At 51.5% G+C, this 13,859-nt stretch overlaps 3 protein-coding genes across 4 annotated transcripts in view; 1 reads left to right on the top strand and 2 right to left on the bottom strand.

Moving 5' to 3' along the window:
* Positions 1–359: 359 nt before the first annotated feature.
* LAMTOR1 (late endosomal/lysosomal adaptor, MAPK and MTOR activator 1) lies at positions 360–6,722 on the bottom strand. Its single transcript, XM_070425547.1, has 5 exons — positions 6,553–6,722; positions 1,994–2,139; positions 1,714–1,791; positions 1,263–1,389; positions 360–997 (listed from the first exon to the last, which is right to left on the bottom strand). The coding sequence occupies exons 1-5, from the start codon at positions 6,592–6,594 to the stop codon at positions 905–907; spliced, it is 486 nt and encodes a 161-aa protein (XP_070281648.1). The 5' UTR covers positions 6,595–6,722; the 3' UTR covers positions 360–904.
* Positions 6,723–9,115: 2,393 nt separating this feature from the next.
* LOC139017303 (transmembrane O-methyltransferase) lies at positions 9,116–11,682 on the top strand. Its single transcript, XM_070425540.1, has 3 exons — positions 9,116–9,374; positions 10,462–10,658; positions 11,362–11,682. The coding sequence occupies exons 1-3, from the start codon at positions 9,116–9,118 to the stop codon at positions 11,680–11,682; spliced, it is 777 nt and encodes a 258-aa protein (XP_070281641.1).
* A 627-nt stretch (positions 11,683–12,309) lies between these two features.
* Positions 12,310–13,859, bottom strand: part of ANAPC15 (anaphase promoting complex subunit 15) — an 88,068-nt gene continuing 86,518 nt past the window's right edge. The window contains exons 5-7 of one of the 2 annotated variants that reach the window (XM_070425548.1): positions 13,233–13,292; positions 12,806–12,943; positions 12,310–12,652 (exon numbers count right to left, since the gene is read on the bottom strand). In XM_070425548.1, coding sequence (XP_070281649.1) covers positions 12,593–12,652; positions 12,806–12,943; positions 13,233–13,292 — 258 coding nt within the window. In that variant the 3' untranslated portion in view covers positions 12,310–12,592. The remainder of the gene's footprint in view (positions 12,653–12,805; positions 12,944–13,232; positions 13,293–13,859) is intronic. The other variant, XM_070425549.1, reaches the window with a different exon arrangement.

The raw sequence follows: 13,859 nt of genomic DNA on the forward strand, positions 1-13,859 counted from the left end.
TGCTTGAAAACTGGTTTGCTGACTCCAAGTCAGGCACTCCTGATCTGTCTGCACCATCACCACCAATCCCTTCCCAGGCTTTTCAGTAATTTCACTGAGTCTGCGGCAGGGTCCTCAGCAATGACAGCTGCCTGTGTTCCTATCACTGGAGAGATGACAAGCAATCTTATCCAATATGAGGTTAGCTGAGGCCGAGTCTCAGATAAGACCTGGGAACCTTGAACTCATATCTTAGACTCCTCCCAGTGCCCCTAAAAGATGTCCCCCTCCCCATCATCCATTTTCACTGCTCATAGACTTAAGTAGCTAGAAGTAAGCAGTAGGGTGCTGGGCAGGACAGAGGGGCTGAAATCAGCACACAGATGAATACATTTCCTTTATCAAGGGAGATAACACGCCCCCCTCCCCCCCAAAAAAACACCAAAACCCCAAACATGTAAAAACCCAGGGTGCTAGAAATACAAACTCAATTCATTCAAATTCAATCTCGTCCAGACACTGGTCACAAACCCTAGTGAGGTGCCTGTGAGCACCAAGTCAGGGAGAGGGGCAAAGAGTGAGGCCAAGAGAAAGAGTGGGAAAGGGGCCTTCATAGGCCCCCTAGTGATCACCCTCACAGTGTTACCTCCACCCCTTCCCAGTGACAGTGAAGACCTACCAGGCCCTGTCCTTTTGACCTCCACCCCACCCCTGGCCAGGGCTTCGAAGGCCAGTCCCAAATGGTTCTATCCTCTCTTGCTCCATCCTCACTTGTCCAGGCTTGTAGCCTCGCTCTTCTCCTCCTCCTCCACATTCTTCTCTGTGATTAGTAGCAGGTCAGGGTACTGTATAAGCCATAGTGAGGCTGGGGCCAGGGGAGGCGGGTGAAGAGAGGAGAAGAAGAGCTGTCCAAGGACCACTGTCTTCATGGGATCCCAAACTGTACAACCAGCTCCTCTCTTGCGTCCACACGAATCTGAGAAAGTGCACTGTAGGCATAAGCAGCTATTCTGGAGACCTGAGATAGAGGGACGAGGGAGGAGAGGAACAGAGAGAGAAAGGTGAAAAGGGAGATCCAGAAACTGGGGGAGGAGGATCAGATGGCCAGAGAGGAGGGAATGATGGGGGATGGGAAGCCAAAGAGAAAGGTGGGAGCGAGCAGGGCCCACAGGCTACCAGGTTAACTCCAGTTCCCCACCTCCTATAAGGCAGAGAGGGTGAACCCTCTGTCACAACTTGGGCAGTGTGAGTGGGTAGGCAGGGGTGGGGCAAGGGTGGCTCACCTGCTGCAGGTCGGAGAAGGGGATGGGTTCGCTGGCCAGCACTTGGTGGGGCTGACTGGTGAGAGATGGCAGTGGCGGCAGCTTCTTCCAATGGGTCAGGCTGCTGCTCAGCACAGCCAAGCGGGTGCTGGCCGACAGGGAGGGGTGGGATGGGCAATCAGTTTACAATCTGTCCTGCCCTGCCAAGCTCAGCCCGGGTGAGCCTCCCTCAGACCAGAGAAGCAGGTGACAAGGCCTCAGCTGACCACAAATTCACTCCAGGCCCACCTCCCTTCGCCCTCTGCATCCTTGAGTGTCACAGGACAAATAGTGCTGACATGAAGGCACCCAAGAGGTTTGTGGTCAATTTCTTGGGCTGTACCCAGACGAAGAGGCTGGACTGGGGCCCAGGCTGCAAAGCTGGATCAGGGATGGAGGGGAAGGGAGGAATCCAAGCTGGCCAGGTGCTCACCTGTACTGCCTTGCCCGGTCCATGTACTCATGCTGCTCCATGCCCTGGGAGTCTGCAGCAGACACGTCAATGATGTTGCTTTGGGGAGAAGAGAAATAGAGAGGACATGACAGGTACATCCAAGAGGGACGAAAAGGATTCCCTGCCAGATGCTAACTCCAGGACTATCTGACACCAATGCCCCCACTGCCTCTGGAGCAGGGCTGGGCCCAGCTCTCTCTATCCCAGCCTTTAACACGGATAGAGGAGCTCTGCCCCAGGCCTGTTCTGTGATGCTCACCTGGCTGTCTTGGCAAGAATGGAGGAGAGCAGGGCCTGCTCATCTGTGCGAGCGGAAGGCAGGCTGTGGTAATTTGGCTCGGCTCCATTGAGGGCTTTGGTGGGGGGGCTGCTAGGGTCCAGCAGCAGCTTCCGCTCCTCTCGGTCCTAGGAGAGATCATCAGGGAGAAATCAGCCCCAGAGCCCTTAGTCCAACCTGCCTTTCCTGGGTTCTCCTCTCAGCCCAACTCTGACGTTTAAGTGTTTAAGCACCAAAAATGTTTTTTTTAGGAATATCCCAGTGCTCCACTATATGTCAGATAAGACCCAGTTCCTGCTTGCCCTTGGAAGCTCAGCTCGGTGGTCCAGGATAAAGTAAAGTCGACTCAAACAGTCACAGATGCCCTGAAAAGATGGGCAGAGGCACAGCCCTGGAGTTTTAGAAAATAGTCCAGCAACTTATGGAGACAGAATACTGGAGGCTGGAAGCCAGAAGAGGTAGAAAACAGTGGGGCCCACAGGGGAAATTGATGCAAGCCAGGAGCCAATGACCCTCCTGATTCCCCAAACCAGGCCCTCCCTAGCAAGGCTGTCTGTTCCCAGGATACAGAGGCCCTGTGAGGCCAGACATGGCCCTAAGCTCAAAGAGAAAACACTCCCAAGCTCTCAATGCCCATTCCTCATATTATTTCAGGGCAGGAGCTCCAGCCTCAACCTCTGGGTCACACAGGCTAAGTGTGCTTCCTTCTTGAGGGCAGGTCCCTTATTCTCTCAGGTGTTCATCCTCTTCTGCTCTCTTTATATGGGACTCCCAGAACCAAACTTGATGCACCTGGGGATGCTGACCTGAACCGAACAGTAGAGCTGTTCCCTCCCTTGCTAAGGCGCCACACCTCTATTAGTATGGCTTCATTAACGGTCAGCAGCCCTGTCACTACTAGCCTACACTGATGATCACAACCCCCAGAACTGACCTGGGGCAAAGTCTCCCTGGTCATGTATAATTCTGTATGTCTCTTTGTGAAAGACAGAAACTACCTCATCTAGCATTGCCAGGCATTATGGGTAAATATTTTATGTTCTTATTCTTTTTTTTTTTTTAATATATTTTATTGATTCCTTACAGAGAGCAAGGGAGAGGGATAGAGAGTTAGAAACATCGATGAGAGAGAAGCATCAATCAGCTGCCTCCTGCACACCCCCCACCGTGGATGTGCCCGCAACCAAGGTATATGCCCTTGACCGGAATCGAACCTGGGACCCTTCAGTCCGCAGGCCAACGCTCTATCCAGTGAGCCAAACCAGCTAGGGCTGTTCTTATTCTTTGTTAGTTTTCCTGTAGTCTCTTTTTCTTTGTGATGATTAACGACATATTTTCCAATTGAAAGTGACACACGTATGTATTACACCTTTTGAGAAGCAACCAATATGTTGATGCTTTAGGTTGTTAATATTCATTTGAATAATTTTACTTTTTAGAGCACGAACATTCAAATTTTTTAGAAAATTGGCTGTGTGCACTGAGAAAAGAGGCACACAAATGTTTATAGCCCAGTTTAGTTCCTTGTTCTAATCTTTCTGGATACAACCCTGCCTTGAGCCCATCAGCTGCAAATCCCTGCTGGCTTTGTGTCAGCTGCAAAATGGATAAGCAGACCTGCTGGGGATCTATCCAAGCCACAGAAAGTGAGGTGCTCAGGACAAAATCAAGGACAAGGGGCCTATCCTGGCTAACGCTGACTCACCAACTGGTAGTGCCAGACACTAGACCCCGGAGTGCTCCATCCAGGCCTATCTCAGTTCCTACCACTGACTTCCCCACTGCAGGCTCCCAACGTCTCTGCCCAACTCTCCTTGCAGAGGGCCACTTCCTCCTGCCCTGCCTGCCCCACCCTAAGCAGGCCCAGTCTTGTCATATGACTCTTCCTGCGCAATCCTAGGTTGCCCAAGTGTTCACAGTTCCTAGCAGCAAGAGACAGAAGTTGTGAGCTTCTGCCCCATTACTTCCCAACTCCTAGACACTTCCATTCCTAAAGGACAGGCTAAGTACTGAAGTGCTAGAAAGACAAAGTACTTGCCAAAGATTCAACTATCTCTCAGGAAAGCTGGTTCCATCATGAAGCCTGCGTTTGTTTCCTGTGTCCATCCTTCCTCCAGCCCTACTTCAGACAGACCTTCTTGCAGGACAGGGTAGTTTCTCCCCGTGGGTTCCTGAGACCTAGCCTCCCAGAAGCCATACTACCCATTAGAGTGGACACGTAACACTGCCTGACCCACAAAGGGCAAAGGGAGCACAGGGGAGGTTTTTCCCACCGAATTTTGTTCCTGAGTCAGTGTCAACCCAGGAGTCAGTTTCACTGCCTACCCTAGCATAGACACATATGTGGTCTGCCCATGACCAGCCAACTAGAAGAGACAGCTTGACCCAATGGATAGAGCACATGGCTTGGCATCAAAATACCTTGGCTATGGCACTTCTCAGCTTTGTAACCTTTGCTAAGTCACTTAGCCTCTCTGAACTTTTTCCTTTAATTTTTGTTTACTGATTTTAGAGGAGAGGGACTTTTATTTGATCCACTTATTTATGCATTCATTGGTTGTTTCTTGTATGTGCCCTGACCAGGGATCAAACCCACAACCTTGATGTATTGGGATGACCTTCTAACCAACTGAGCTACCTGCCAGGGCAGGCTTTTAATAGACATAACTGGTACCTTATGACAAATGTCTGGCAAAAGTCAAGTGAGGTAACTGTAAAAGGGCTTTGAAAACTGTAATATGTTGTGTATTTCTTTTTATTATTATAATAACGGGGCAGAGACGAGAGGGGAAGAGGGGCCAGCCCCAGAGCTCAAAGAGGGATTTTTTTGATAGTGAATGATTATAGCTTATAGACCACGTAATTAGATTTTTGCCATATGAGGCCTCAAATCACCCAGCACTGATCAAACACCGTCTTTGGTGGTTAGAAACAGAAATGAGAGCCAATCAAGGGCAAGGTGGAGATTAAGGAGAGCAACAAGCCCAACTCTTCCAGCTAGAAGCGGGTATATCCTTTCTCATAAGGCAGGCATTAACCCTTCTTGACTCATTGCCAAGAAGAGTCCATATTATGTTTTAAGAGACAACTTCCCATACGCCACAGCTTTCCCCAGTAGTCAGGGATACTGTCCCTTTAACAGGCTGGGGTGAAGTGAAAGGCACTAGCTGAGGCATGCCTAACATAAGACAAAGGAAATGTGATTATGTGTTCATTGTGTTTAGCCACCCATGCCTCTCATACAAATGACATTTTCCCAAGTCTAAATCCTTAACCCAAAAGAGGTTCATGTGAGTCACTGGGGAAAGACCTTCTCCCAAATACCAGTGACATAATCCATTTCTGTCACCATCGACCCAACCAGACAGTCGGCTAATTGCTGAAACCTTTCTACTGTCTTTGTGTCTAGTATGTGTTGAAATGTGGAACCCAGGCACAGAGGCAATCAAAAAGGTGCGGGCCAACAGCTTAAGACTTCCTCCTTGGAAGGGTTCCCCCGCCTCAAAGGAGGTCTGGTGGGAAGGACCAGAATTAGTGTGGTGTGAGCCCAGCCAGTGGCTCAGTGGTTGAGCACAGACGCATGCACTGAGGTCGCTGGTTTGATTCCTGTCAGGGCTCATGTCCGAGTTGCAGGCTCGATCCCCAGTAGGGAGTGTGCAGGAAGCAGCCAATCAATGTTTCTCTCTCTCTCTCTAAAAAAAAAATCAATAAAAGCATATTTTTTTTAAGTTGGTGTGAAAATGCACGAAGAGGGAGAATTTAAAACTGTACAGGTTTCCCCAAGCTAATTCTTCTTGCAAAGGGATGTGATCTACAGCCAAATTCCCAGGGCAAGAACCCCTCTAGCTAGAGGAACCCTCAGGCCCAGGTAGGGACTGCACTGGAACTGTCAAAACTGAGTTCCCCATCCCATACCACCACCCGCCCCCCGCCGGCCCAATCCAGCCAAGCTAAACCCGATGTTACTTCCCAAATAATTTCCCACACATCCTGATGTCCTCGTTGTGCCTATTAAACCCTTCACTAACTCAAATGCCACCACCTTCCAGAGGCCTCCTCTGACCCCAGACCATCAGTGGGCTGCCTTCTCCAACCCTAGGGACTGATAGAAAACACAGATTCCTGATTTATCTCGGGACAAACTAACTCAGCCTCAGCTTCCCCACCTCTACAACGGATTCACAAAGCCCGCTAATGCGAGCACAGGGAGGGGGGAAGGGAGTGCTTCCCAGGGACCTAGGCTAAGGATCCTTGAAGCTGTAAAGGTCTGAAAGTAGGGGAGGTGAAAGGGTGGGAGAGCAGGTGAGATAGGCGGCTGCCTGCACACCCCACTGCACGCCCCAACGCGGTGACTATACAGAGAACTGGGGCTTTAACAGAAGAGGCCAGCCCGGCGGCTCCTCTGTAATATGTCCCCTCCGGGCCTCCGTACTCAGTGACCCTCGCCGTCCAGCTCCCCTCTCTCCAGCAGGTTTGTTTCTGACCCCCATGCCCCAGGGTTTCAAGCCCTCATTCCCGAGCCCCGCCCGCCGCGGCCGCACCTGGTCCGAGTCCTCGTTCTCGCTGCTGTAGCAGCACCCCATGGCCGGGGTCGGGCCGGGCGCTCGGGCCGCAAGGAGGAGGGACGGCGTCCGTAAGGAGCCCTTCCGGTCACATGACCTGTGGCTGCAATGAGCAAGCAACCACCCGCCTCCAGGACTATCCCTTCCCAGAGCCGCTTCGCTACCGCTGCGTCCCTGAAACCCCGGCTTCCGGTCCCGCCCCCACCGCGTGACCATTTCCAACCAATGGGAAGGCGTACCCTGCGTGACAAGACGCGAGACACGTGATGGGAGGAAAGGGGGGCGCTCATCACATGACTTCAGCCTCTTCTCAGTCTCTGAGCTCGTTCTCCCCTGCAAGCAATAGGGGGTCTCAGTGGTCGTGTGGCCTCCAGGCTACCTTTGTGGGCCAGTGAGCGAGCTCATACCAAGTGTTATCATGATGTGGTCTCCTAAATGCCACACGTAGGCCCCAGTTGCTCAGCGGCAAGTTGGGGGACACAGCGGGTGTGACGACCAACGTAGTTCTCAGCCTGGATTGAGGATCTGACACTTAATGGAAGGAGGAACTGTACACCTTCACAAGAGGAAGCGGAATAGAGCTTAATCCTAGCAGTGGAGATAGAGGCCACCTTACTGATCTCTTTGCCCTTAGGCACTTATCTTCAATCCTGTCATTTTATGGCAGCCCTACTATCTTCACACACAAAGCTCACCATCATTGCTTTTTTAGAACCATCCCATGTCTTCCCTAGGACCCTGAAAACAGGTCCAAGTCTGTCATTCAAGATCTTGCAGATTCTAACGAACACCTGCTTCCCACTCCAGATCCAGAGGGTGGTGGTGCAGGGGTTTGCCTCACCAGGCATAGCACTTTCCTGACTGACCTCCTGGATTTTGCACGTGTATCCAGGCACACTGTCTCCCCAGTAGGTCTGCCTACTGTGTTCAAGATTCAACAATACCCTCCTGATTCCCTTCTCTAACTTCATTCTCTGGACATCTCCTGTGCTTAATCCCTATTCTGCATTAATTCATTCGTGTATTGAATCACACATTTACTGAATATCTGCAATATGTCACATACTGTTGTATCTGAATATGTAGCAGTTCACAAAAGAGCCAAGAGTCCTTGTATTCATGGAGCATCCATTCTAATGATCGCATTATATTGTATTCACTGTCCCTGCACCAGTTTCTTCTACCAAATATGGAGTTCCAAAACAACAACAAAACAAAACAAAACACCCGCAAAAAACATGGAGTTCTTGGAGAACAGGAACAAGATCTGACTCTTTTCTGTGACCCACTCCCTAGCACTTACTTAGAGAAAACTCAAATTTGGAATTAATGAATAAATTACAACCTCCCTATCACGTTGGCTCACATCATATCCCATGTGCTGATCCAAGGGATTGTAGGAGAGGCTACCAAGACCTATAGCTCTTTTGCCCCTCAAATCAAGACCGTGGAGTTCTTATAAGTTCTGAGGGCTCCTGAAGGGTAGGAGGCAGTTCAGCTTGCCCCTGGGGTAACTTGAACTGCAGGTTTCAGGTGACACCAGCGCCTCAGCATCAATAATTGAGAGCAAGTCCAGCCTGCCTCAGGATTCTACCCCTACCCTCCAAGGACTGCCCCCTCCTGTCCTATGCTCCGATCTTCCTCAAGCAGGAGCCTCCAGCCCAGGTAAGCAGGGTCCTTGAGTGTGGGTTCCAAAGCACACTGGTTCAAATTTGCCATCCCTCACCTATTCACACCCATTCATACATTCCTACTTTCATTTTTAGTTTCTACCACTACCAGTGGCCTCAAAGGGGCATGGAAGAAAACAGGAAACATCCCTCATAGCTGGCTGGGGAGAAGAGGGCTGAGTGAGGAGAAAGTGTGTGCTCTGTGTATGCACATGTGAAGGGAATTCTGAGGGAGAGAAGAGGGGAGTGCAGGGGAAAGGAGATAGGACTGAAAAAGAAATATAGAATCAAGGACTCTTCTCACCCCTGGGGAAGCACAGAAGGAAAATCCTGGGGTGGGAAGGACATCTTATCTTAACACCCTGTGGAGTAAGTGTTTTGATTGCCTTTTACTGAGGCAAAGCAATGACAGTGAAGAGGTTTCTGATGTAAAGCTGTGCTTTTTTGCTACACAGTAATGGGTCAGAGGAGACCAAGCAGGCAGGGGTAGGGGCGGGAGGATATGTCAGAAGGGAACTGGTGAAAGGGGTCCTGAAGAATGGTGACAACAGAGATGAAGAGAAATGGGTAGAGGGAGCAAGGTGGAGGTGGGACCAGGAGCCAGAAGTGGGGAGAGGTATTTTGGGGTTGGGTTCTGAATTTAGCATGGAGTCCTTGAAAGTACAGGGCTTGGGATCAGACCAACTCAGATTCAAATCCTAGTCCTGCTGTGTGACTCTGGACAAAAGACAGCCTTTATGAGCCACAGTTTGTAAAATGTAGGGATAATTATTTCTGCTAAGGGTTGCACTAATGACAGGCAAATGTCAGGTGTGGGTTTCCCTCACTGTCTCCCTCCACCCCAGGACCCCTACCAGGACCAGGTAGGGACCATGTCTCCTGCCATTGCACTAGCCTTCCTGCCACTGGTGGTGACACTGCTGGTGCGGTACCGGCACCATTTCCGACTTCTGGTGCATACGGTCTTGCTGCGGAGCCTCCGAGACTACCTGTCAGGGCTGCGGATTGAGGAACGGGCCTTCAGCTACGTGCTCACCCACGCCCTGCCGGGGGACCCTAGTCAAATCCTCACCACCCTGGACCACTGGAGCAGTCACTGCGAGTACCTGAGCCACATGGGGCCTGTCAAAGGTCAGTGTTCCCTGCATTCTGCTCCAGGAAGCAGCACCCCAAGATGGTGAAGGAAGAGCTGGGATCTGCCACTGCCTTAATGGGTGAATGAGGCAGGTTCTTGATTCTCTATGGGTCTCTTTTTTCTCCTCTGGAAATGAGGGGGCTGGGCAAAGTTAATTCATGCAGCAAAAATTTATTGCCACCTCTTTTGTACCAGGTGTGTGCTGGGTGCTGGGGGAGAAGAAAGTAGAGGCCACATGGGTGAATCAGCCACAGATGCTGGCCTCAAGGGGGCTTAATACAGAGGGGAATAACCATCTCCGCACATAACCCATAACTTTGTAATGTCTTTCTCTCCCACTACGGAGGCCCCCACATCCCTTTCAGGGCAGCTCCTGCCTGGATTTGTGTGAGTCCCAAATCCCAGCACAAGTCTTTCAGTCTTATTTAAGAAAGTGGTCCAATTCCAAGGTTAGAAAGATATCCAAGAACAAGTAAGGGGAAATTAAACTGGAAGTTCTAGCAAAGATCCTTCAAGAGACTGGAAGATGGTCTCTCAGAAGCCTTGTGATTGTTTCTGCCTGGACTTTCCTGGAGGAAGCAACAGTTTAACAGCCAAGAAGGATTGCTTTCGAGTTGGTCAGGCAGGTGAGGATAGGGTTGGGGAAGGGCAAAGCCAGCCACATATACAAATGTGACAGGAAGGAGTGAGCCAGAATGGCTGACCCTGGGCACAGTTGTTTCGGATGGCTGTGGTACAGGCTACAGGTAGGCATAACTGAGAGCTGAAACTGGAAAGGTAAGATAGGATCAGTTCCAAGAAGGTCCTGAATGTCAGGCTGAGGATCCCAAGTTCAATTCCCAAGGCTTTAGGATCAAGGAACCAGGGAGTGATAGTGTCAGATTTATTTTTTAAGAAAGCTTTCTAGTGGCTGGTGTGGACTGGTAAGCCTGGAGGAGAAGGGGGACCACTGGGGCAGCTGAGACTAGTCCGAGAGAGATAAGACTCCAGCTGGTTGGGAGCTGCAGGTGGGCATTTGAGATCTCTTTCTATGGCCTGCAATCCATCTCCCATGTCTGCTGCAATAGCTATCTCTTTCCTTAGGTCAGCTCCTGATACGAATGGTGGAAGAGAAGGCCCCTGCTTGTGTGCTGGAGCTGGGTACCTACTGCGGATACTCCACACTGCTTATTGCCCGTGCCCTGCCCCCGGGGAGTCGCCTTCTCACTGTAGAGCGGGACCCACGCACAGCAGTGGTGGCTGAAAAACTCATCCGCTTGGCTGGCTTCGACGAGCGCACGGTCAGCCCCCACCTCCCCAACTCTGGTCTCCACCCTTTGCCTTGTCCTGGCCAGGCCTCCCCTGTGGAGGAATCCCACCTATGGGAAAGAAGCAGCTCCGCTTAGGGAACTGTAATCCTGGAAGCTGTGTGAACTCTTGTTCCAAGTCATTTGCACATATTTACTGCTGAGTGACAAGGAAGCAGTTAAAAGGAAAGTCTCTGGAGTCCAGCAAATCTGGGTCCAAACCTCAGTCTGATTCTTATTAGGTATGAGACACTGGGCAAAGCACTTACCCTCTGAATCTCAGCTTCACTGGCTGAATTGAAATCACAATTCTAGCCCTAGCTGGTTTGGCTCAGTGGATAGAGCACTGGCCCACAGACCGAAGGGTCCCAGGCTCGATTCCCAGTCCTGGCTAGGGCACATGCGGGAGGCAACCAATCAATGTGTCTCTCTCACATCAATGTTTCTCTCTCTGTCTCTCCCCCTCCTTTCCATTCTCTCTAAAATATCAGTGGAAAAATTACCTTGAGTGAGGATTAACAAAACAAAAACAGAGAAAAGAAAAACAAATCACACTACTGATCCTGACTTCTTGGGTTCTGAGGTCAGAGGAAATGTAAGAACACTGGTGGGGATTTAGACCAGGGCCTGGCATAAAGTAAGCCAGATCCTGATGGGGTCTGGTGGGGGATAACCCTGGTTTGTCCCACCCCCACAGGTGGAGCTCATCGTGGGTAGCTCAGAGGAGGTGATCCCGCGCCTACGAACCCAGTACCAGCTGAGTCGGGCCGATTTGGTACTCCTGGCACACCGGCCCCGATGTTACCTGCGGGACCTGCAGCTTCTGGAGGCTCATGCTCTGCTGCCAGCTGGTGCCACTGTGTTGGCTGACCATGTGCTCTTCCCTGGTGCACCCCGCTTCCTGCAGTACGCCAAGAGCTGTGGCCGCTATCGCTGCCGAATCCATCATACTGGCCTCCCAGACTTTCCTGCCATTAAGGATGGCATAGCCCAGCTCACCTACGCAGGACCTGGCTGAGGTCTAGGGGTACTTACTGCTGCCCCACCTCATCCCCACCAAAGCAAGGACTTCAGAACATCCCTTCCCCTCCCTGCTTGTGGCCTGACACATGCTGGGCTCGGGGCTTGGGAGACTCTCCTCCTACCTCTGCCTCACTCACCTGAGGCATCAAGTTCTGTCAGACTGCTTGGTCCCACTGATCCCCCTTCTTCCAGAAAAAGCCATGAACTGACAGGCAAAGGCGTGAGCTCCCACCCCAGCTCTGTCACTGATTTGCTGGGTGGCTCCAGGGGAGTCCCTGCCCTGCTGAGACTTAATCTGCTCTCTTAACACCAACAAAACTGGCTGGGAGAGCTCTAGAGGCTTCCCAGCTCTAGACCTCAGAAAGCCTGCCCTCCCCAGCCCATGCCATTGTGGACATGATGAAAAGAAACAGTAAACTCTGAGTTATAAGTCCTGCAGGAACGGCTGGTGCAATCTGGGCCAGAGAAGAAGGCAGTGAAGCCTGGGCCCTGGCCTTCCCTAGCCCTGGCCCACATGGCCAGGTAGGTTTGCCTGAGTCCCTTGAATGCCCTCTCCCAAAAGTTCAAGAAAAGGTGCTGGATCCCTCTGGGCCCCACCAAAAAATAGGGAATAGACATGGGGGGGAGGGAGGAATCAGTCCTGTGTCTTTATTAAAGAGAGTTAGAAAGAGACTACACCTCAAAGGGTGAGGTACTGGCCAGAAAGGTGGGGTGGACTCAGGTCCTGGGGATTCAAGGGCAGGTTGATGGCATGGGAAGGGCCAAGGAGACCAGGTCCTGGCAGCAGTTGAGGAGGTGCCTGAGGGTGAACTTTCAGGCACTGGGGTGATCAGCTGGTTCTGCAGGAGTCACAGGGTAGGTTGGGTTGGCCTGGAATCTCCCTGAGGCCACCCTGCCTTGTCTACTTAGATCATCCACTGGTCCTGATCCTGTTCGTTGCCTTCCATGTCCACCTGGAGAGGAGGCTGGGTGTGGGTGGGGAGGGGCCTCAGCCACCCAGCCAGCCCCAGTCCCAGACCCTGCACCTGGCTGGATCCAGGGTTTCTGTACCCCTTGGCCACCAATTAGGTCAGGGGCAGGGGCCCAGGAGCAGAGGCCCTTCCCACACCCCTGCCTACCTCATTGACCTCTCCATCATCAGGTGACTCATTGTAGTCATTCATCTCGTCCATGTCCTGCATGTCCTCATCATCCTCTGAGTCCTCTTCACTATCCTCATCATCATCTTCATCCTCCTCTTCCTCATCATCATAGTGCTGGTGAGGCAGGGGAGAGCCTGTAGACTCTACAGCCTTCTTGGACCAGTTTAAGGGCTAGTCTACTTGGAGCCTCTCTGGAGTCAGCAAATGACCCCTACTCCCCAACCCTGCTTGAGTCTAGCAGGCTGGTGCATGTTCTGCAGGACCTTAGTTCTGGGCCCAAAGCCCACCCCCTCTAGCTCCGTTTCTGGCCTCCATCCAGAGCTGAGGATCACAGCTGCTCTGGAGTCAGAGGCAGGACCTTTAGAATAAGAGCAGAGCCTTAGTCCACCTGGGCCCCACTCACCTCTGAGGCCGGCTTGCCAATAGGTACCAGGTTGTTGTCTTTCTCTGCGATGCTCTGGAGCTGTGGCCAAAGGGGACACAAAAAAGCAGGGCCAGGGCCCAAGCAGGTCAGGAGCATGGGACTGGACCACTCTGCCCACAATAAGATCCACCCCCCCCCCCCCCCCAACCACCTCCAAGTGTGAAGGAGAAGCTTCCAGTTCTCAGGAAGATTCAATCCCTTTCTCTCGTGTCATCTGCAACTTGATCCAATTACATAATAGTTATGGACTTGATCCAATGACATAAACTCTCTGGGCCTTGGTTTTCTTATATTAAGGCAGTGAAGGTGAGGGTGAAGTGAAAGACTATCAGCCTAGAACATGGCATCTGCTAGGTCCTCAATAAATAGTCAACATTATTATTTCCTATGCTTTTTGGAGAAGAACCTGGGCTCCGATCTGGCCCAGAGGTCCCACGGTCCTGTGGAAAATTAGGGTAACGCAAAGATGACAACCCAGCTCCCAGCCTGATTATTCTCAGCTCAAAGCAAAAAGCTCCTCCAGGGTAGGTCTCTAGAGAAAGGCTGGATCATGACCAGTGAAGGGGGGAATCCCCGACTGAGGCTCACCCTGAGGCTCACCGCTGT

The sequence above is a fragment of the Myotis yumanensis genome, unplaced genomic scaffold (genome assembly GCF_028538775.1).
Source record: "Myotis yumanensis isolate MYYU_CA2020_CCGP unplaced genomic scaffold, mMyoYum1.0.hap1 SCAF_10, whole genome shotgun sequence".
Taxonomy (NCBI): domain Eukaryota; kingdom Metazoa; phylum Chordata; class Mammalia; order Chiroptera; family Vespertilionidae; genus Myotis; species Myotis yumanensis.

Excerpts from the sequence above, each read along its gene's own strand:
- LAMTOR1 (XM_070425547.1), bottom strand. The coding sequence starts at position 6,594 with ATGGGGTGCTGCTACAGCAGCGAGAACGAGGACTCGGACCAG. Across the intron at positions 1,390-1,713 it reads GACCGGGCAAGGCAGTACAG|CACCCGCTTGGCTGTGCTGA; the intron begins GTGAGCACCTGG and ends CCTGTCGGCCAG. Across the intron at positions 998-1,262 it reads CCTTCTCCGACCTGCAGCAG|GTCTCCAGAATAGCTGCTTA; the intron begins GTGAGCCACCCT and ends CCTCTATCTCAG.
- LOC139017303 (XM_070425540.1), top strand. The coding sequence starts at position 9,116 with ATGTCTCCTGCCATTGCACTAGCCTTCCTGCCACTGGTGGTGACACTG. Across the intron at positions 9,375-10,461 it reads CCACATGGGGCCTGTCAAAG|GTCAGCTCCTGATACGAATG; the intron begins GTCAGTGTTCCC and ends CTCTTTCCTTAG. Across the intron at positions 10,659-11,361 it reads CTGGCTTCGACGAGCGCACG|GTGGAGCTCATCGTGGGTAG; the intron begins GTCAGCCCCCAC and ends CCACCCCCACAG.